This window comes from Triticum urartu, chromosome 3 (assembly GCF_003073215.2).
Source record: "Triticum urartu cultivar G1812 chromosome 3, Tu2.1, whole genome shotgun sequence".
Classification (NCBI taxonomy): domain Eukaryota; kingdom Viridiplantae; phylum Streptophyta; class Magnoliopsida; order Poales; family Poaceae; genus Triticum; species Triticum urartu.
In genome coordinates, this window is record NC_053024.1 from 452,083,936 (window position 1) to 452,106,487 (window position 22,552).

At 42.0% G+C, this 22,552-nt stretch overlaps 1 protein-coding gene across 1 annotated transcript in view; it reads right to left on the reverse strand.

Annotated features, from left to right (window-relative positions):
* Positions 1–294: 294 nt before the first annotated feature.
* LOC125546863 overlaps positions 295–22,552 on the reverse strand; it is a 30,115-nt gene continuing 7,857 nt past the window's right edge. The window contains exons 4-9 of the mRNA XM_048710972.1: positions 3,060–3,386; positions 2,892–2,934; positions 2,261–2,346; positions 2,058–2,181; positions 1,389–1,457; positions 295–682 (exon numbers count right to left, since the gene is read on the reverse strand). Coding sequence (XP_048566929.1) covers positions 585–682; positions 1,389–1,457; positions 2,058–2,181; positions 2,261–2,346; positions 2,892–2,934; positions 3,060–3,386 — 747 coding nt within the window. The 3' untranslated portion in view covers positions 295–584. The remainder of the gene's footprint in view (positions 683–1,388; positions 1,458–2,057; positions 2,182–2,260; positions 2,347–2,891; positions 2,935–3,059; positions 3,387–22,552) is intronic.

The window sequence follows — 22,552 nt, forward strand, 5'->3', positions numbered from 1 at the left end:
CCCTACAATAGGACATAACCGCTTTCTAGGGCTTTTAGACACAAAAAAAACATCTCCAACAGCAACCCTAATTGCAAAAAAAGGGGCATCCCTTTCATAGTTTCATTGGTAATAGGATGGGTCAACGATGGCCTAGCTTACTTATGAAATTTAGTTAATTAGGAGGATCTTTACTAGCTTTAGTGATATTTTTGGGTTACACCACAAAAGAATGTGCTTCCACCTAACTTATGAAAGGTACCACATTGCAAAACAGAGCCTAGGAAGGCTCAAATATTTTGGCGACACCATAGATGATCATATATTTATGCCATTGCATCTTTATCTTAAAAAAAATCTATGCCATTGCATACATGGCACCTTCTACTGTATATATTCAGAAGATACAGACAAGTATTAGGGTGACCCAGATTCGTATCATCAGAGAAACGCATCGCCCAGAACAGATAGATCTCACCAAAGGTTAAGTGGAATTCACATCGGAAGTACTCATTTTGGAACGGCATGTACAATCATCGCAGACAATATAAAAGGGCATTTCTTGGCATCTACACATTAAAAGTTATCTGCTTGATCTCCCAAAGCTACTCCTGGGAAGTAGCCTTTTTCTTGCTCAAAAGGCCTTCTAGCTTGAGTTCATTGATCTTTGCAGCAAGGATGAAGTCATTATCTGTTAAACCTCCTGATACCACGATAAACAGATAATTATAAACAAACATCTTGGCGAGTCCTTTATTGTGCTTGTGTTTTTTAGCACTGTTTCACGATGAATGAACCAGTTTTTTATGGCTCGTTCTCTTCATTTTAAGTTGATCAAATTTCCCTATAAGAAATACGCAATTTTTTATCATGACAACGCCTAACTGCCAATAGGCAGCAAGCACCTAAGTATCTATGATTTTTGCATGCTCAAAAGACTTTGAACCCGATATCATCAATACATTCATAACATCTAAAGTACTTTATCATGATATTAATAAAATTAACAACCATGGGAATAATCTTTGAAGCATGAGCGGCAAATGTTTTGAACATGATCATTTGGCTTTCTGCTTAAAAATTAGGTCATACATCATACCAGTCAACCTACCAGTGTTCCTAAAAAAGCAAATGAATAGCTAGTAAACCGTTCCTGTTCAGAATAAAAATCCTACAGCACAAAATTTGGTTTACTAGGTCCCAGGGATTTAATAATCTACTATAACAATGCTGTTATGTTTTTCTCAGAAATCAACATAGGTAGTTATTGATAAGATTCATTGTGAAAAGTAGTGAGGCGAAGTACTCACATTTTTAAAGAGAGATTTGACTAAAAGACAGTCCGTGAAATCCTAGAGTAAATGTGAAGTCAAAATAAATTAGCCAAAATAACCATATGAAACACTTACTGACTGAATGAGTCCAGACATCGATTTTCACATTGTTCCAACTGACGAGATGAAGATCTGGGTGGTGACCTGGGAAAACATACCCATTTAAACATACTTTGCTCAGATTGTTACTGAAACGAACAAACAAGACATGGCAAGAAAATTGTTGGATTCTGAGTGAACTAAAAAAAATCATGACCAATTTCAGTAGCATTTTCCTTTAGAAATGTAAAATAAAATCTCTAATCATGCTAAATGGAACGGCAGCATGTAACTTGAACAAATGCAACACATACGTAGCACAGTTTGAACGAAAGTAGTTTGATTATCACAACCATGGATAAATGAGGGGAAATATATCTTCTGAAACCAGGTTTAGGAGGTCCCAGGTTTGGCGAGGGCTGTGTAGATATGATGTATATTTATGTGGAATTCAGTTAAGAACGCAAACAATTAATATCACTGTGAAGAACTGAAAATACTGGGGTACTGAGCATATAATTATTAGCAATACATCGACTTGCTGCGCTATGTATGTGCCAATGATATTCTTAAATTCCATTACAATGAGGATTGAGGTCTGTAGGACAGGAAGTCAGTTGGACATTAGAAACTTTCCAGCATTTTTTTAATTGAATTTGACAAATGGGACAATGTGAATACGTAGAACAGAGGAAAAGAAGAGACCTTCTTCCTCAGCAACAGCAGCAACAAGCTGAAAGAACTCAAGACCTTTTACAAAATTCTTCACCTTCCATGCTCTGTGTAATTTCAAAATGTCACCTTCATTTTTCAGTTCCCAACCAGTCACCTGTTTTTAAGGGGTCAATCAATGGAATAGCACTGGTCTTAATGAAGTTCTTCACTATAACAAAGTATGAGAAAGAAACCTGTTCAAGTGACTTTTTAGCAGAATCTTCTGACATGGCATGCAGATCCTTTGAATTGCATGGGATACAACTCTTCTTTGATAATTCTGAAACAATACAAATGCATACTTAATTTTTTACAGGACTGTGGAATTATTAGCGTCACATGCAGTCACAGCAGTATAGATTAACTAGACAAGCATTAATCAAGGGCAGGAAAAGGTAATCCTGACAGCTGATACAGATAGTTTTCCTACTGAGAATCACAAAGTAAGGTGTTAGGACCCCAAGTTAGTACAGCTTGATTGGGTTTTTTTTTTGCAAAAAGATAAGTTTTCGTTTGTAAAATTAAATAATTGAGCCTCTAATGAATACATGAAAATACGGGATTGTTTCCGGTTTGCCCTCAATGCACTCTACTGTGGTTCATCTGCTTACATAATTCGTCTGAGTTCATGTTGTTCTAAGTTGTGGAGTTCTGTCCTTCTGAATGCACACCTGGCCTCAAACTCAGAAGCGTGCATCAGGAGATGGCATAATATGGCAAAAAAGATATAAATAAGCAGAGATGTAAATTTAGGTTAATGCACACAATCAAGAGCCAGGAGATCTAGGTCGAAAGAGATTTAAAATGAACGGGGCTGCAGCTCACCAACTTCAGCAGCGGCCTGCTCCCCCCTCACCTCCAGGTGCGCCTGCAATCATGGGCCACGGTGAGGCATACAAAAACTTGGTTTTCTCCCCTCAGTTAGGGACGCCTCGAGATGGACGAAGCAAAGTGGAGGATAAATGGGGGCGAGTCTAGAGTTAGGTCTCGTACGACGGTGCGGGGCGACGAGGGACACGAGGCGTAGAAGGGCGCGGCTCCACCGGCGGCGCTCATCGGCGCCCGGGGCTGGATCCGGATGAATCTACGCAGCAGCAGACCTGCCATGTTGAGGCCTTTGAGGGTCAGTGGGGCTCGCGGTGAAGTGGCCGGAACTGACGGGAGCGGAGGAGGTGACAGGTCCGGCTCTTCACCGGCGCTGCGCTGCTTGCGGCGTCCAGTCGGCTGCGGCTGCGACCGCGGCGTCGGGAGTCGGGACTGGGAGAGTATTGCCAAAAACCACCGTAATTGTGCACGATGGATAAAGAAAAAACCACTTCCCTAAAAAAAAACCCACCGTTTTATCAATTTGCAAAAACCATCGATTTTTGTTTGACAAAAGCACTAAAAACTTGATTGACTGCGGGTCTTTTTTCGGATGAAAGGAAAATTTTATTTTATCAATCAGGACATAAGTCATTCTTACAAATATCAGGGACGTCTCCTGGTTCCGAATCCAACCACACCATAGTGCGACTTTATGTCTGTCCAAAGAAGGCCAGATAATGGCTTGCAGCGTTGTGTTCCCTATGAACATGAGATAGCTTGAACATCCTCCCTTACCTCAAAAGCCTTTCAATTTGATCAACCAACATGGTATAGCAAGACCGGTCCTTGTCCGGGCCATTAATCATGTTAAGAGTGACAAGGCAGTTCGTCTCTACTTTTATCGGCATCTCCGTCCATTGCAGGGTGAGGTTGATGCCCTCCATGCAAGCCGAGAGCTCAGCCTCCAATGGTTCTGCACATGTGCGCAACTCTCTACAGGATGAGAAAATGATGTCACTGGTGGAGCCACGCAGAATCATGCCCGCCCCTGCAGTTCCCGATGTGGCGCAGAACAATCCGTCAACGTTCAATTTTGCCCATCCTTGAGCCGGAGGAGACCACCTGGGTGGGGCACCATTGATGGGTTGAGCATGCGGTAATGGCTTGCTGGGAGTCACCACATCCACAACTTGCTTTTCTTTAACTCGATCAGCACCTGGGTTGTTCTGCACACCAATTAGTGAGTCCACATAGCTTAGAAGATACCTCTTGGATGCTTCGACTGGGGGCGGCTTCTTATGGTGTGTTATCCCATTGCGAACGTGCCAGCAACGCCATAGTGTCATCATGAGCTCCAATCGCTCTGTGTCCGGCAGGTCGCAAAGTGTTTGGGCAAGCTACTCAGAGCCCATTCGCTGAAACGACGCCGGCAGGGGAATCTGCCACTGTTCTGCCATCGCTTGCCAAAGTGCCACCGCTCTAGGACTTCTGCAAAATGTATGAAACGTGTCCTCCAGCGCCATCGCGCAGAGGGGGCAGTCGTCAAAGACTTCTTTTGACGCAATATCTGATAGCATGGGTCCATTGCCAGTGCTAACGTGCCAAGGAAAATTCATACCCGTTTGATTGAACTATTACACTATATACGAAGGGACGGCTCGTCATTGTATCATTCCTCTCACTCCTCCATCGTAGACCAACCTGTAAAGCAGGCGGGAGGCCGATGCCATGTCAGAGTGCCTCCCCACGCGCCCGGCATTGGAGGTGAGAGCCATGACGCGAGGCGGTGCTCTAGGCGAGGTGAGTTGGCTCCGACGTGTATGGGAGGTCGTAGCTCCTAGCCACATGGTCCACCTCATTGGAGTTGTGACTCGGCCCGCGAATCATGACCGCCTCCAGCTATGCGGATCTGGGGTGTGACGTTGGGCCGAACCTCTGGGGTCGTAGGTGGCGGTGGGGAGGGAGGTGGAAGGTGGGGTGACACGTCTCCAACATATCTATAATTTTTGATTGTTCCATGCTATTATATTATCAACTTTGGATATTTATGGGCTTTATTATACACTTTTATATTATTTTTGGGACTAACCTATTAACCCAGAGCCCAGTGCCAGTTTCTGTTTTTCCTTGTTTTAGAGTATCACAGAAAAGGAAAATCAAACGGAGTCCAATTGACCTGAAACTTCACGGAACTTATTTTTGGAATGGAAGCAATCCAGAAGACTTGGGGTCTACGTAAGGGAAGCAACGAGGAAGCCACGAGGCAGGGGGCGCGCCTACCCCCCCCCCCCCCCCCCCCCCCCCCCCCCCCCCCCCCCCCCCCCCCCCCCCCCCCCCCCCCCCCCCCCCCCGGCGCGCCCTCCACCCTCGTGGGCCCCTCGTGGCTCCCCCGACGTACTTCTTCCTCCTATATATATATCCATATACCCTAAAACGACCAGAGGAACACAATAGATCGGGAGTTCCGCCGCCAGAAGCCTCCGTAGCCACCGAAAACCAATCTAGACCCGTTTCGACACCCTGCCGGAGGGGGCAATCCTTCTCCGGTGGCCATCTTCATCATCCCGGTGCTCTCCATGACGAGGAGGGAGTAGTTCTCCCTCGGGTCTGAGGGTATGTACCAGTAGCTATGTGTTTGATCTCTCTCTCTCTCTCTCTCTCTCGTGTTCTTGAGGTGGTACGATCTTGATGTATCGCGAGCTTTGCTATTATAGTTGGATCTTATGATGTTTCTCCCCCTCTACTCTCTTGTAATGAATTGAGTTTTCCCTTTGAAGTTATCTTATCAGATTGAGTCTTTAAGGATTTGAGAACATTTGATGTATGTCTTGTCGTGCTTATCTGTGGTGACAATGGGATATCACGTGATTCACTTGATGTATGTTTTGGTGATCAACTTGCGGGTTCCGCCCATGAACCTATGCATAGGGGTTGGCACACGTTTTCGTCTTGACTCTCTGGTAGGAACTTTGGGGCACTCTTTGAGGTCCTATGTGTTGGTTGAATAGATGAATCTGAGATTGTGTGATGCATATTGTATAATCATACCCACGGATATTTGAGGTGACATTGGAGTATCTAGGTGACATTAGGGTTTTGGTTGATTTGTGTCTTAAGGTGTTATTCTAGTACGAACTCTAGGGTTGTTTGTGACACTTATAGGAATAGCCCAACAGATTGATTGGAAATAATAACTTTGAGGTGTTTCGTACCCTACCATAATCTCTTCGTTTGTTCTCCGCTATTAGTGACTTTGGAGTGACTCTTTATTGCATGTTGAGGGATAGTTATGTGATCCAATTATGTTATTATTGTTGAGAGGACTTGCACTGGTGAAAGTATGAACCCTAGGCCTTATTTCCTAGCATTGCAATACCCTTTGTGCTCACTTTTATCATTAGTTACCTTGCTGTTTTTATATTTTCAGATTACAAAAACCTTTATCTACCATCCATATTGCACTTGTATCACCATCTCTTCGTCGAACTAGTGCACATATACAATTTACCATTGTACTGGGTGTGTTGGGGACACAAGAGACTCTTTGTTATTTGGTTGCAGGGTTGCTTGAGAGAGACCATCTTCATCCTACGCCTCCTACGGATTGATAAACCTTAGGTCATCCACTTGAGGGAAATTTGCTACTGTCCTACAAACCTCTGCACTTGGAGGCCCAACAACGTCTACAAGAAGAAGGTTGTGTAGTAGACATCAAGCTCTTTTCTGGCGCCGTTGCCGGGGAGGTTAGCGCTTGAAGGTATATCTTTAGATCTTGCAATTGAATCTTTTTAGTTTCTTATTCTATCACTAGTTTAGTTTATAAAAGAAAACTATAAAAAATGGAATTAAGTTTACCTCATACGCTTCATCTTTTTAATATCTTTCGTGAGTACGATGGGAAGGAAAATTGTGCCAAAGTGTTAGAAGAAGAATGCATTAAAATGTTTGGCACTAAATCTTTGAATGATGAGCATGATTGCAATGTTGTTAGTATGAACTTCTTGAATATCCATAGTACTAATGATGATTGCACTAGTTACGATGAAAATGTCTCCTATAAACATGTCAATTTTTGTGGAGTGCATTGGGTTTGCAAGTACACACCAAATAGGGAAGATAGATATTGCAAGAGGCATAAGTACTTAGAAACTAAATTGTTGCAAGAAAGGCTAGATGATTGTGCTGAAAACTTAAATTTTCTTGGTCGTACTTGTGGACTTTGCAATGAACAGGGTCATTTAGCTATCCGATGCAAATTGTTTCATGATCTAATTGTGTCCAAAAATTGTGATGAGTTGATTTCCCTTGCACATTATAATGAACTTAGCTTGCTTATGGGTTGCGAAGAAATGAAACATATAACTGGGAATCTTCCAGAATTTGCCCGTTATAAACTTCTTGGCTTTGATTTAGAGGAAATTTACATGTAGTGTGTGGTGAATTGTATTGAAAATCCTTATATTGCCAACTACATAAAGAAAAGAAAACAAATAGAAGATGAAGAGAATACTAATGAAAGAGATGAGCCTTCCCAATACCCTCATATTATTTCTTATGATGAATCAGGTACGAGGAGGAGCCTCCTATTCAACCAATCTCATTACTAAGGAGCTCCAAAAAGAGGATTGAGCCCACACATGATGTGGTGAAGAAGAAGAAAAGAAAAAGGAAGAGAGGTAAAAAGATATCTCTCCCAAATAATGCTGCTCCTATTACTATTGTGCCTCATGAAAATATAATTGTGGAAGATAATGATACTTCTTATGATCTTGAAAATCTTTTTGGCACTTGCTTGGAAGAATATGATAATTTCTATACTATTGGTGCTATCCATACTATTGATGATGAGAGTGATTATGCTTATGATATGAAAAGGCCCAAGCTTGGGGATGCTATGTTTGAAGAAGATGATGTTTTTGAGAATATATTTGCTGCAATTAATGTTTGCCCCAAGCTTGGGGATGCTACGTTTAATGAAGATGATATTTTTAGTCTCCCAAGTTTTGATATGCAAATTTATAATGATGATAGCATGCCTCCTACTTATGATAATTATTGTGATGATACATATGCTATAAAAAGTAGTGATGATTATATTTATAAAACTTGTCATGATTATGATTACCCTTTTTCTGAACATTACTCTTTTAATGTGGAAACAATTTATAGTATTAGAGTCTCTTATGATACTCCCACTATTCCGATTGAGAAGAATTTTGCTTATGTAGAGAGTAGTAAATTTTCTATGCTTGTAGATCATGAAAAGAATGCTTTAGGTGCTGGTTATATTTTTGAATTCATTAATGATGCTACTGAAAATTATTATGAGGGAGGAATATATGCTTGTAGGAATTGCAATAATATCAAGTTTCCTCTCTATGTGCTTAAAGTTTTAAAGATATGCTTGTTTTGCCTTCCTATGCTAGTTGATTATTGTTCCCATAAGTTGTTTTCTCACAAAATCCCTATGCATAGGAAGTGGGTTAAACTTAAATGTGTTAGTAATATTCTTCATGATGCTCTCTTTATGTTTCAATCCTTATCTTTTATGTGAGCATCATTGAAATCATCATGCCTAGCTAGGGGTGTTAAACGATAGCGCTTGTTGGGAGACAACCCAACTTTATTTTTGTTCCTTGACTTTTGCTCCTGTTTAGTAATAAATAATTCATCTATCCTCTGTTTATATGTGGTTTTATGCTTTTAATTAGTGTTTGTGCCGAGTAGAACCTTTGGGAAAACTTGGGGAAAGTCTTTTTGATCTTGCTGTAAAAAATAGAAACTTTAGCGCTCACGAGAATTGCTGCCATTGTTTATTGGATAGTGCTATTTAGTTAATTATTTTTTGCAGATGATTAATAGATAAATTCCGCACGTCCAGAAATTTATTTGAGAATTTTATGAGTTCCATAAGTATACGTTTGATCCAGATTACTACAGACTGTTCTGTTTTTAACAGATTTTGTTTTTCGTGTGTTGTTTGCTTATTTTGATGAATCCATGGCTAGTAAAAGAGTTTATAAACCATAGAGAAGTTGGAATACAGTAGGTTTAACACCAATATAAATAAAGAATGAGTTCATTACAGTACCTTGAAGTGGTGTTTTGTTTTCTTTCGCTAACGGAGCTTACGAGTTTTCTGTTAAGTTTTGTGTTGTGAAGTTCTCAAGTTTTGGGTAAAGATTAGATGGACTATGGAATAAGGAGTGGCAAGAGACTAAGCTTGGGGATGCCCAAGGCACCCCCAAGGCAATATTCAAGGACAACCAAGAGCCTAAGCTTGGGGATGCCCCAGAAGGCATCCTCTCTTTCGTCTTTGTTCATTGGTAACTTTACTTGGAGCTATATTTTTATTTACCACATGATATGTGTTTTTCTTGGAGCGTCATTTTATTTTCTTTTGTTTTGCTTGCTGTTTGAATAAAATACCAAGATCTCAAATTATTAAATGTTAGAGAGTCTTCATATAGTTGCATAATTATTCGACTACTCATTGATCTTCACTTATACCTTTCGGAGTAGTTTGTCATTTTCTCTAGTGCTTCACTTATATCTTCTTAGAGCACGGTGGTGGTTTTATTTTATAGAAATAGATGAACTCTCATGCTTCACTTATATTGTTTTGAGAGTCCTTTAGAGCAGCATGGTAATTTGCTTTGGTTATGAAATTGGTCCTAATATGATGGGCATCCAAGAGGGATATAATGAAAACTTTCATATAAGTGCATTGAATACTAAGATAAGTTTGATACTTGATGATTGTTTTGAGATATGGAGATAGTGATATCAAAGTTGTGCTAGTTGGGTAGTTGTGAATTCGAGGAATACTTGTGTTGAAGTTTGCAAGTCCCGTAGCATGCACGTATGGTAAACGTTGTGTAACAAATTTGAAACATGAGGTGTTATTTGATTGTCTTCCTTATGAGTGGCGGTCGGGGACGAGCGATGGTCTTTTCCTACCAATCTACCCCCCTAGGAGCATGCGCGTAATGCTTGGTTTTTGATGTCTTGTAGATTTTTGCAATAAGTATGTGTGTTCTTTATGACTAATGTTGAGTCCATGGATTATACGCACTCTTACCCTTCCATCATTGCTAGCCTCTTCGGTACCGTGCATTGCCCTTTCTCACATTGAGAGTTGGTGCAAACTTCGCCGGTGCATCCAAACCCCGTGATACGATACGCTCTGTCACACATAAACCTCATTATATCTTCCTCAAAACAGCCACCATACCTACCTATTATGGCATTTCTGTAGCCATTCTGAGATATATTGCCATGCAACTTTCCACCGTTCCGTTTATTACGACACGCATCATCATTGTCATATTTCTTTGCATCATCATGTAGTTGACATCGTATTTGTGGCAAAGCCACCATGCATAATTTATCATACATGTCACTCTTGATTCATTGCAATCCCGGTACACCGTCGGAGGCATTCATATAGAGTCATACTTTGTTCTAGTATCGAGTTGTAATCTTTGAGTTGTAAATAAATAGAAGTGTGATGATTGTCATTAATAGAGCATTGTCCCAAAAAAGGCCAAAAAAAGGAAAGGCCAAATAAAAAAAATAAAAAAGGGACAATGCTACTATCCTTTTTTCCACACTCTTGTGCTTCAAAGTAGCACCATGATCTTCATGATAGAGAGTCTCTTGTTTTGTCACTTTCATATACTAGTGGGAAATTTTCATTATAGAACTTGGCTTGTATATTCCAACAATGGGCCTCCTCAAGTGCCCTAGGTCTTCGTGAGCAAGCAAGTTGGATGCACACCCACTTAGTTTCTTTTGTTAAGCTTTCATACATTTATAGCTCTAGTGCATCCGTTGCATGGCAATCCCTACCCCTTGCATTAACATCAATCGATGGGCATCTCCATAGCTCATTGATTAGCCTCGTTGATGTGAGACTTTCTCCTTTTTGTCTTCTCCACATAACCCCCTCATTATATTCTATTCCACCCATAGTGCTATATCCATGGCTCACGCTCATGTATTGCGTGAAATTTGAAAAAAGTTTGAGATTACTAAAGTATGAAACAATTGCTTGGCTTGTCATCGGGGTTGTGCATGATGAGAGCATTCTTGTGTGACGAAAATGGAGCATGACCAAACTATATGATTTCATAGGGATGAACTTTCTTTGGCCATGTTATTTTGAGAAGACATGATTGCTTAGTTAGTATGCTTGAAGTATTATTTTTTTATGTCAATATTAAACTTTTGTCTTGAATCTTATGGATCTGAATATTCTTGCTACAATAAAGAGAAATACATGATGAATATATTAGGTAGCATTCCACATCAAAAATTTTGTTTTTATCATTTACCTACTCGAGGACGAGCAGGAATTAAGCTTGGGGATGCTGATACGTCTCCAACGTATCTATAATTTTTGATTGTTCCATGCTATTATATTATCAACTTTGGATGTTTATGGGCTTTATTATACACTTTTATATTATTTTTGGCACTAACCTATTAACCCAGAGCCCAGTGTCAATTTCTGTTTTTTTCCTTGTTTTAGAATATTGCAGAAAAGGAAAATCAAACGGAGTCCAAATGACCTGAAACTTCACAGAACTTATTTTTGGAACGGAAGCAATCCAGAAGACTTGGGGTGTACGTAAGGGAAGCAACGAGGAAGCCACGAGACAGGGGGCGCGCCTACCCCCTGGGCGCGCCCTCCACCCTCGTGGGCCCCTCGTCGCTCCCCCGACGTACTTCTTCCTCCTATATATATCCATATACCCTAAAACGATCGGGGAACACAATAGATCGGGAGTTCTGCCGCCAGAAGCCTCCGTAGCCACCGAAAACCAATCTAGACCCGTTCCGGCACCCTGCCGGAGGGGGCAATCCTTCTCCGGTGGCCATCTTCATCATCCCGGTGCTCTCCATGACGAGGAGGGAGTAGTTCTCCCTCGGGGCTAAGGGTATGTACCAGTAGCTATGTGTTTGATCTCTCTCTCTCTCTCTCGTGTTCTTGAGGTGGTACGATCTTGATGTATTGCGAGCTTTGCTATTATAGTTGGATCTTATGATGTTTCTCCCCCTCTACTCTCTTGTAATGAATTGAGTTTTCCCTTTGAAGTTATCTTATCGGATTGAGTCTTTAAGGATTTGAGAACACTTGATGTATGTCTTGCCGTGCTTATCTGTGGTGACAATGGGATATCATGTGATTCACTTGATGTATGTTTTGGTGATCAACTTGCGGGTTCCGCCCATGAACCTATGCATAGGGGTTGGCACACGTTTTCGTCTTGACTCTCCAGTAGGAACTTTGGGGCACTCTTTGAGGTCCTATGTGTTGGTTGAATAGATGAATCTGGGATTGTGTGATGCATATCGTATAATCATACCCACGGATACTTGAGGTGACATTGGAGTATCTAGGTGACATTAGGGTTTTGGTTGATTTGTATCTTAAGGTGTTATTCTAGTATGAACTCTAGGGCTGTTTGTGACACTTATAGGAATAGCCCAACAGATTGGTTGGAAAGAATAACTTTGAGGTGTTTCATACCCTACCATAATCTCTTCGTTTGTTCTCCGCTATTAGTGACTTTGGAGTGACTCTTTGTTGCATGTTGAGGTATAGTTATGTGATCCAATTATGTTATTATTGTTGAGAGGACTTGCACTAGTGAAAGTATGAACCCTAGGCCTTATTTCCTAGCATTGCAATACCATTTGTGCTCACTTTTATCATTAGTTACCTTGCTGTTTTTATATTTTCAGATTACAAAAACCTTTATCTACCATCCATATTGCACTTGTATCACCATCTCTTCGCCGAACTAGTGCACCTATACAATTTACCATTGTATTGGGTGTGTTGGGGACACAAGAGACTCTTTGTTATTTGGTTGCAGGGTTGCTTGAGAGAGACCATCTTCATCCTACGCCTCCTACGGATTGATAAACCTTAGGTCATCCACTTGAGGGAAATTTGCTACTGTCCTACAAACCTCTGCACTTGGAGGCCCAACAACGTCTACAAGAAGAAGGTTGTGTAGTAGATATCATGGGGGTAGGTGGCCTGGTTGGTGGATGGGTCGATGTGGTGGTGGGAGAGGCTTCGAGGGAGAAGGTGGGAGGAGGAGGTGTTCTCGGGGCAAGGTGGAGGAAGAAGACCCCCAATTCCTTTGGAAGGGGAGCTCATCTTGGCATGGTGGAATTTCCGCAGATGGTTCGCGAACGATTCATAAACGTTGGCCTTGTTGTAGCAACCTTGCCGCCTACTTGTGTAGCCACGACAGCTGGAACACGGACCAGGTCAAGTTGCCGTGGGTGAAGAGGGGCCATCGTCTGGGAGCTGGCAGATAAGGGTTCCTCGAATGGAGGTGGGAGTGATACGTCTCCAACATATCTATATCTTTTTATTGTTCCATGTTGTTATATTATCATTCTTGGATGTTTTACAATCATTTTATAGCAACATTATATCATTTTTTGGGACTAACCTATTGATATAGTATCCAGTGCTAGTTGCTGTTTTTTTGCTTGTTTTTTTACTTCGCAGAATATCAGTACCAAACGGAGTCCAAATGCACCGAAACTTTTTGGAGATTTTTTCTGAACCAGAAGACACCCAGTGGGCCAAGGAAGTACCAGAGGGGAGGCCCGTGGGGAGCACAACCGACCAGGGCGCGCCTAGGGGGGTTGTGCCCCCCACGGAGCCCCCTGCACCGCCTATTCGCCCTATAAATTTCCAAATATTCCAGAAACTCTAGGAGAGTCGACAAAACACAATTCCAGCCACCACAAGTTCCAGAACCACGAGATGCAATCTAACACCATCACGGAGGGGTTCATCATCCTCATTGGTGCCTCTCCGATGATGCGTGAGTAGTCCACCATAGACCTACGGGTCCGTAGGTAGTAGTTAGATGGCTTCCTCTCTCTCTTTTTGATTCTCAATACAATGGTCTCTCGGAGATCTATTTGATGTAACACTTTTTGCGGTGTGTCTGTTGGGATCCGATGAACTTTGAGTTATGACCAGATCTATATCCATGAATATTATTTGACTCTTCTTTGATCTCTTATATGCATGATTATTTATAGCCCCGTATTTGTTCTTCGAATCTTTGGTTTAGTTAGGCCAACTATATCGATTTTGCTTGCCATGGGAAGAGGTGCTTTGTGATGGGTTCGATCTTGCGGTGTTCTTTCCCACTGACAGAAGGGGCAGCAAGACACGCATGTATCATTGCTATTAAGGATAACAAGATGGGGGTTATTCCTACATGAATAGATCTTGTCTACATCATGTCACCATTCTTATTGCATTACTCCGTTTCTCCATGAACTTAATACATTAGATGCATGCTAGCGGTCGATGTGTGGAGTAATAGTAGTAGATGTAGGCAGGAGTCGGTCTACTAATCTTGGACGTGATGCCTATATATTGATCATTGCCTTGGATATCTTCATAATTATTCGATCTTCTATCACTTGCCCAACAGTAATTTATTTACCCACTGTGTGCTATTTCTTGAGAGAAGCCACTAGTGAAATCTACGCCCCCCCCGGGTCTATTCTTTATCATATTTGCTTTGAGATATGTTTTTATTCGCTTTTATTTTCAGATCTATTATTCCAAAAACATAAAAATACATTGCTGCATTTTTTATTGCTTATTTTATTTTGTGTTTTATTGAGAGCTATTTATCCAATCTATCACAAATATTCTCCCGTCAACTTGCCAATTTATAGCACCATTACCTAGGAGAGATTGACAACCCCTCTTACGCGTTGGGTTGCAAGTATTTGTTCTTTATGTGCAGGTACCGTTTACATAGTGTTTCTTGGTTCTCCTACTGGATTGATACCTTGGTTTCATTACCGATGGAAATACCTACCGTAGCTGTACTGCGTCATCCCTTCTGCTTTGGGGAAATACCGACACAGTTTCAAGCAACATCAAAAGGAATTTCTGGCGCCATTGCCGGGGAGACATCATCATCATCATCTACCAGGTTCCTAATAACAAATCTCATCTCCTTGCAATTTACATTATTTGCCATTTGCCTCTCATTTTCATCTCCCCCACTTCATAAAAATTTGCCGTTTTATTCGCCTTTTTCTCGTTAGATCTATCTTTTTGTTTGCAATCTTGCTTCTTTGTCATTATGGCTATTTCTTCCTCTGTTACATGTACCCTAAAAAACGTGGTTCTTAATTTTAAACAAAGGGGAGGGGAGAATCTAAAAGATGCTTGGTATAGGATTTGCAATGCTCATAATAGTTCTATCTGTAAGCAATCTACCGTTATTCTTCTTTGTAGTTTTTATGTGGGCATCATCACTTGGTATAGATTCGTCCTTGATACAATTACTGGTGGGAATTTCTTGATGTGTCCATCTTTGGATGCTTTTAATGCCATGAGAGATCTAGTGGGTGCACCACCTATCATTATTAATGAAACAATCTTAACTCTTGAGCATGTTATGCAAAGATTAGATGTTATTGAAAATAAGATGGTCACCTTAGAGCAAATTGAAAATTTGGATAAAAAGATGCAGAATCTTGCTAATAAATTTGGGTCAAAAGCGGGTGATGTTTTTAAATTACTAATGGAAAAAGAAACTATAATTAACGAAAGAATTGGAGAGAGTCCTTCTTGGATTGATAAGTTGGAAGAATTTTTTAGTAATTTAAGCTCGGCTTTTGCTTCTGCTAAAACTATTGAAAAAACTCCCGTAGAAATTGGTAAGACTACTCAAGTCACTAAGAACAAGGGTGCAACTTCTAATGATAACAAAGATGATCTTAAGATGATAAGTATTCACCCCGACTTTGTTGAAGTTGTAAAAGACTCTACTTGCAAAAATGAATTCTTCAATCTTATTCCTAGAAGTATTATTATCGAAAATATGCATGCTAAATCTTTGAAGAATATTGGTTGTGTGATCGAGGAATTAGAAACCAAAGATGACAATACTTGAATCTATGCATTATGCCTAGCTAGGGGCATAAAACGATAGCGCTTGTTGGGAAGCAGCCCAATGAATAAATTTTATTTTTGCCTTTTTCTTTCTGTTCTTGAGTGTTTGCACAATATGCTACTATTGTGATTGTATTTTTATGTTCTAATTAATGTTTATGCCAAGTAAAGCCTTTGGGATCACACTACTATAGGATGCTGCTAACACAACACTACGATCAGAGACCCTTCGAGAAACTGTGTGCGACGCAATAATCGCAAATGGTGCTGTATGAAAACCGTCAGAAATGTATAAGACGTTTGCGATGATGGATGCATAAAACACGGTTCAGGTTTTAGTTGCGTGTGCGATGAAGGGCATACGGTTCAGTTCAATTAACTATTTGCGATGAGGAGGAACAAAAGAAACGGGCAGCCAGATGAAGGCGTGTGCGATATACAACATACAGTTCACTGGTATGAACTGTGTGTGATTAGGCAACACAAAGAAATGGCCAGCCCGATCAAGGTGTGTGCGATGTACAGCATACGGTTCACTCGGATGAACTGTTTGTGATTAGGCAAGAGAACCGAAACGGTTCAATATAACAAGATGTGTGTGATACGCGGCAAACAGGTCTGTAATCAGAAATGTGTGCGAAGACCGATAATAACGCAGAGGCTTGCTTCTAATAAGATGTATGTGATATGCTTTATCTACACAACATCTATTGGGCATTGTGGGACGGGCGGTCATCCGGATACGCCATAAGGATGTGAAGAGGCATTCCTATCAGCAAGGACTAGCTGTTCCACCAGTAGCTCATGTAAGAAAACTATCAAGTTAAGTGTGCTCAGGCTGGAGCAGCCATCGGATGGGTGACTGGATGGGAAGTTGTGCCGATGTTAAATTAGGTGATGGGATGGGTCATTTCGGTCAAATGACCGAAATGCCCCATTCCCTCAGCTAATTTAACCTCGAGGTCCTTGTTTTTTATTTTATTTTTATTTTTTAACACATGTTAAAGAAGGTCTACCGCATTACTTTTTGATAATGTGCGATACGTGGCATACAGTTGATCCATCCGACCTATTTGTGATGGAATATGTCGTGTGTGTTGTGGGCAAACGCTTGCTAGTATTCAACCGTTTGGGATTGATGAATTCATCACCGATGGGTTCCCTAGTGTGGTCCGTGTTCATCTGATCATCATCTACTTCTTGTGCTAGCTCGATGCTAAGTTTCCATTAATTGATGGCGTTTTATGAACACGCCACCGTTTCCCGCCATCGCATCCTAGAGCTGGTGATCTCCGATGAAATAGCCAACTTGGAGCTCGAGATCGCGCTCCAGATGTACCGCGAGTGTGTTGACCGCTTGGACGAATGCCTGCACGAGTTCAGGCAGAGCCAAGAGCTACCCTAGGCAAGGGCTATTGGTCATGGTCTCATGGACGCGTTTTATTTTGAAAAGTTGTTTCGACGTGGATAGGTATGTATTCACATCAATCATATTATTGCTTTGTTTATTGCTCTATTTCAATGTGTGTATTCTGTTTTCCATTCTTATATGTTCTGTTTCAATGTGTGTGTATATACGCTTTCTATTCTGTATACGTGGATGATAACAGCTAGATTCAAATTAGTATACAAAAACAGATAAAAAATGGAATTCATAATATATATATATATATTAATTGTTCATTAGATCATCACAGAATATATATATATAATATCATCACATATACTGATGATACTTAACTACTAGGTACAATGCATAAAATTGAAAACTATTAATAGTAAAACTAATAATCCCTCCTGGGGCCAGTATTCTAGCAGCCCCTCGCCAGCAGCTTCCTGGTGTGCGGCGTCTTCCCAGTGCGGAGGCAGTACTCCGACTCCTCCACCTCGCAGTGCTTGACGTACCGATCTGCCTTGGCGGATGCGCACGGCCGATCTTGCCATTTCGTTGGGCGCCCACCGGAGCTCCTTGTCGGTGGCACGCTGGAGCTTATCGGCCCACCTCCACGCAGCGACGAGGTTCCCATTGCCTATGACCTTCCTCGTGAAGTATCCGTCTTCATACACCTTCTCGGCACGACGATGTGCCCGCCCCCAAAGCTCCACCACCTCCTTTTTCCAGGCGGCATCACGGGCTTCACCAGCCGCCTGGTACCTGGCTTCCTCCTCCGCCATCTCCTTCTTGAACGCCACTTGCCTGGCTTTCTCAGCCGGCGGCAGCGGCTTCCACAGACAAATATTGTACTGACCCCAAAACCAATCCAAAGTTGGGGGGTCCGGCGCAACCTCGTCAGGTGGCGCGTAGGGGTCCTCGTTGCTGCTAATCGAGTGAGCGTCCTCGGGGGGCGGCGACTCCTCGTTGGTGCGTGGGCAGACCGGCGGCGCCATGGCAGAGATTTGAGAGAGAGAGAGAGGGCGAGCGAGGGGAGGATGTAGATGAGAATGCAGGTGGGACAACGTGAGCAAGGTAGTATTTATTGGCGGCCGGAATATAGATCAACGGGGACAGTACAAACGCCGGTCGCCGGAATTTGTGAGTACTGTAGTTTGAATTACACACGATTCCCGCAGCAAAATTCGTGTGTGAACATAATAGCCAAAATCCATGTGTGAACATAATAGCTGACACTTTCCAATGCAGAACCATGTCTGATTAATGATCCCCGCCATTCACCTACCAAACCTCGAGCCGCGAGATGGACTGCCAATCGTGTGGGGGCCGGTTGTCTTGCCAGATCTTTACATTTTCTTTTTTGAACACTAGATATTTATATCGTCTGATGATTTTTCAACTCGCACACAAGTACACAAAAATATGATTTTTCAAACCATTTTGGTTAGGTGTTGCATGTAGATGTAGTTCAAATTTGAAGTACGGTCATTAAATGGTTAGAAAATCACTTAAATGTCTTTAAAAGGTCAAATGACCCCTGAAAATTTCCAAATTTTCACATGGCAGTTGCATTAGTGCACGTTAAACATAGGAAAAAAAATTTGAAGGCCGTAAGAGGAAGCTATCTCCCGTCCATCAGCAAACATGCATTGTTCCCTCTCGGAACCACGAACCTTAGTGAGTTGCTTCGGTTTGTGAGGGGTGTGTGTCCAAACTTTCGTCAAACAGGCCAATTTTTTTACCACATCATCTTGGTGGCATGACATTAAATCAAGCAAGGTTTCATGTTTTTCTGATCATTTTTTAATTTTTTGGAATTAAAATGCCATGGCATGCACTCCATGCATGTGCCCATGCCTTGACACCAATATGTTTGAAATTTCCTTATAATTTACTGCACATGGAATTAATTCGCACACAAGTACATAAAAATATGATTTTTCAAACCGTTTTGGTTAGGCGTTGCATGTAGATGTAGTTTAAATTTGAATTATGGTCATTAAATGGTTAGAAAATCACTTAAATATCTTTAGAATGTCAAATGACCCCTGAATTTTACCAAATTTTCACATGACAGTTGCACGTTAAACGTAGGAAAAAATTTGAAGGCCGTAAGAGGAAGCTATCTCCCGTTTGTCATCAAACATGCATTGTTCCCTCTCGGAACCACGAACCTTCTAGAGAGTTGCTCCGGTTTGTGAGGGGCATGTGTCCAAACGTTCGTCAAACATGCCAATTTCTTTACCACATCATCTTGGTGGCATGACATTACATCAACCAAGGTTTCATGTGTTTCTGATCATTTTTCAATTTTTTGAATTAAAATGCCATGCCACTCCATGCATATGTATGCATGTGTTCAAGTCGTGATACCAATATGTTTGAAAATTCCTTCTAATTTAGTGCATATGGAATTAACTCGCACACAAGTACACACATATGATTTTTCAAACAGTTTTGGTTAGGCGTTGCATGTAGGTGTAGTTCAAATTTGAATTACGGTCATTAAATGGTTAGAAAATCACTTAAATGTCTTTAAAAGGTCAAATGACCCCTAGAATTTTCCAAATTTCACATTACAGTTATAGTAGTGCACGTTAGACGTAGAAAAAATTTGAAGGTCGTAAGAGGAAGCTATCTCCCATTCGTCATCAAACATGCATTGTTCCCTCTCAGAACCACGAACCTTCTAGCGAGTTGCTCCGGTTTGTGAGGGGTGTGTGTCCAAACTTTCGTCAAACATGTCAATTTATTTACCACATCATCTTGGTGGCATGACATTACATCAATCAAGGTTTCATGTGTTTCTGATTTTTTTGGAATTAAAATGCCATGCCACTCCATGCATACGTATTCATGCATATGTGTCCATGTCGTGATACAAATATGTTTGAAAATTCCTTCTAGTTTACTGCATATGGAATGAACTCGCACACAAGTACACAAATATGATTTTTTTCAAACCATTTTGGTTAGGCGTTGCATGTAGATCTAGTTCAAATTTGAATTACGGTCATTAAATGGCTAGAAAATCACTTAAATGTCTTTAAAAGGTCAAATGACCCCTAGAATTTTCAAAAATTTCACATTACAGTTGTAGTAGTGCACGTTAGACATAGAAAAAAATTTGAAGGCCGTAAGAAGAAGCTATCTCCCGTTCGTCATCAAATATGCATTGTTCCCTCTCGGAACCATGAGCCTTCTAGTGAGTTGCTCCGGTTTGTGAGGGGTGTGTGTCCAAACTTTGGTCAAACATGCCAATTTTTTATCACATCATCTTGGTGGCATGACATTACATCAACCAAAGTTTCATGTGTTTCTAATTTTTATATTTTTTGGAATTAAAAATGTGATGTCACTCCATGCTTAATTGTGTCATAGCCGTTAGACCAATATGTTTGAAAATTCCTTCCAATTTACTATACATGGAATTAAATCACACACAAGTACACGAAATATGAGTTTTCAAACTGTTATGGTCAGGTGTTGCATGTACATGCAGTTCAAATTTCAATTACGATCATTAAATGGCTAGAAAATCACTTAAATGTCTTAAAAGGTCAAATGACCCCTGAAATTTTCCAAAATTTGACATGACAGTTGTATTAGTACTACAAAATTTCTCGTTCATTAAAAATACCATCTGTTGGCACTTTATTCCAAATTCGTCTTTCACAGCTAATAAAAAATATCTACAACATCACACACAATTGTTTTCTAGGAACCGTTTGCGATGAAAATATCTGGGTATATTTAAGTCTCACTCCTTAAGCTTCGCCGGCTCGTCTGCTCTAGTGCCGGCAACCCCCGAATCCACGAATCCCGATCCCCATTCCCGCACCCCCTTCTTGCAAAGATGACGCCGTGGAAACGCTTCGTGAAGGCCCGTACGATGGCCGCGCCCCCCCCCCCGAGCGCCGCCGCCTGCGCCGAGAGCGCGTCCGCCTACACCGAGAGTGCTGCCGCATCCGCATTGAGCGCGGTTGCTTCCACCGATAGGGCGTCTGCGGCAGCCGATAGGGCAGTAACAGCAGCCGAGATGGCTGTAGCTGCTGCTGCGATGACGGCTGCAAATGCTGAGAGCGCTTGAGCTACCGTCCATGCCGCTGATGTCACCCTGGCCCGAGTTGAGGCCATCCACGGCAAGATCGAGGATGCACACGCCAGGATATTCTAGGCCACCTTGGACTCCAGCATGCAACCCACGTCTGAAAAGGCAGCGGTGGCCATGGAGCACCTGCTTCCTCATGAGGTCGCCGAGCGGGAGCTGGAGATGCAGGAGGCGGCGGAGATCGAGGAGCACCGGGAGGAGGAGTTGCGCGTGGCCGAGGTCGAGGTAGAGAAGAGTCTGTCCGTCGAGGAATGGCGGTGGAGTACCAACATGAGCTCTGGCGCAACCGCTACTACGAGTACTACAACCTTGAGGGCGGCGTCGAGGACGAGGACGAGGACGAGGACGAGGGCGAGGTCGACTTTAGCAGGGGGACGCGGAGTCCACCAACGGCGGCATGTAACTAGGACAAGTCATCGACGTCTCATCTCACACCGGCGATGAATAGACCGGTGTGGCGGCGGATTTTTAATTATGCATACTTAGGATTTGTTTTTAATGCTGGTCTTTTGTTAGAGCAATGTTTAAATCAACTAGCTCTGTGTAATTCCTAAAATTGCTCGATTTAGTAAGTGTGGTCTGTCTGCTGTACGCTCTTTTGTGTGCCTAAATTAGCAAGCGATGTTAAATTATGCAATGACGTACCCGGGGAAATTTCCACCAAAATTTGAATTAACATACTCATCCCATGCGCGCAAAGCAGAAGAATCGTTTGCGATGCACATAATCGTTCAAAGTGAATGGTCCGGCGGCACCGCGCGCGTTCAAAGTGAATGTGTCCATGCCTTGAGACCAAAATTTGAATTATCAAACTCATCCCATCCACGTAAAGCAGAAGAATTGTTTGCGACGCACACAATCGTTCAAAGTGAATGGTCCGGCGGTACCGCGCGCAAAGTTTCCCTCCACATTTCCAAAATTTTGGCCTACCGCCAAAATATCTACCCCCGCCCCCTCCCCCCCTCCCCCCCCCCCTTTTCCCCCCCCCCACAAGTCACATTTCCCCTGTTTTCTCCTTCCTTACTTTCTTGCTAAGCTATAACCGCTTCCTCGCTCTTGCCGTCTCGCATCCTACCGCCGGGATCGCCATGGTCTTCTTCAAAGACATCTCCAGCAGTTCCTCCTCCGGCGACTACTCCTTCACCACCCGGGTATGCCTGTCTTCTCTCTCTCGGGCTATGACTTGGAATGAAGGATTTTTACCCGGAGGTCGA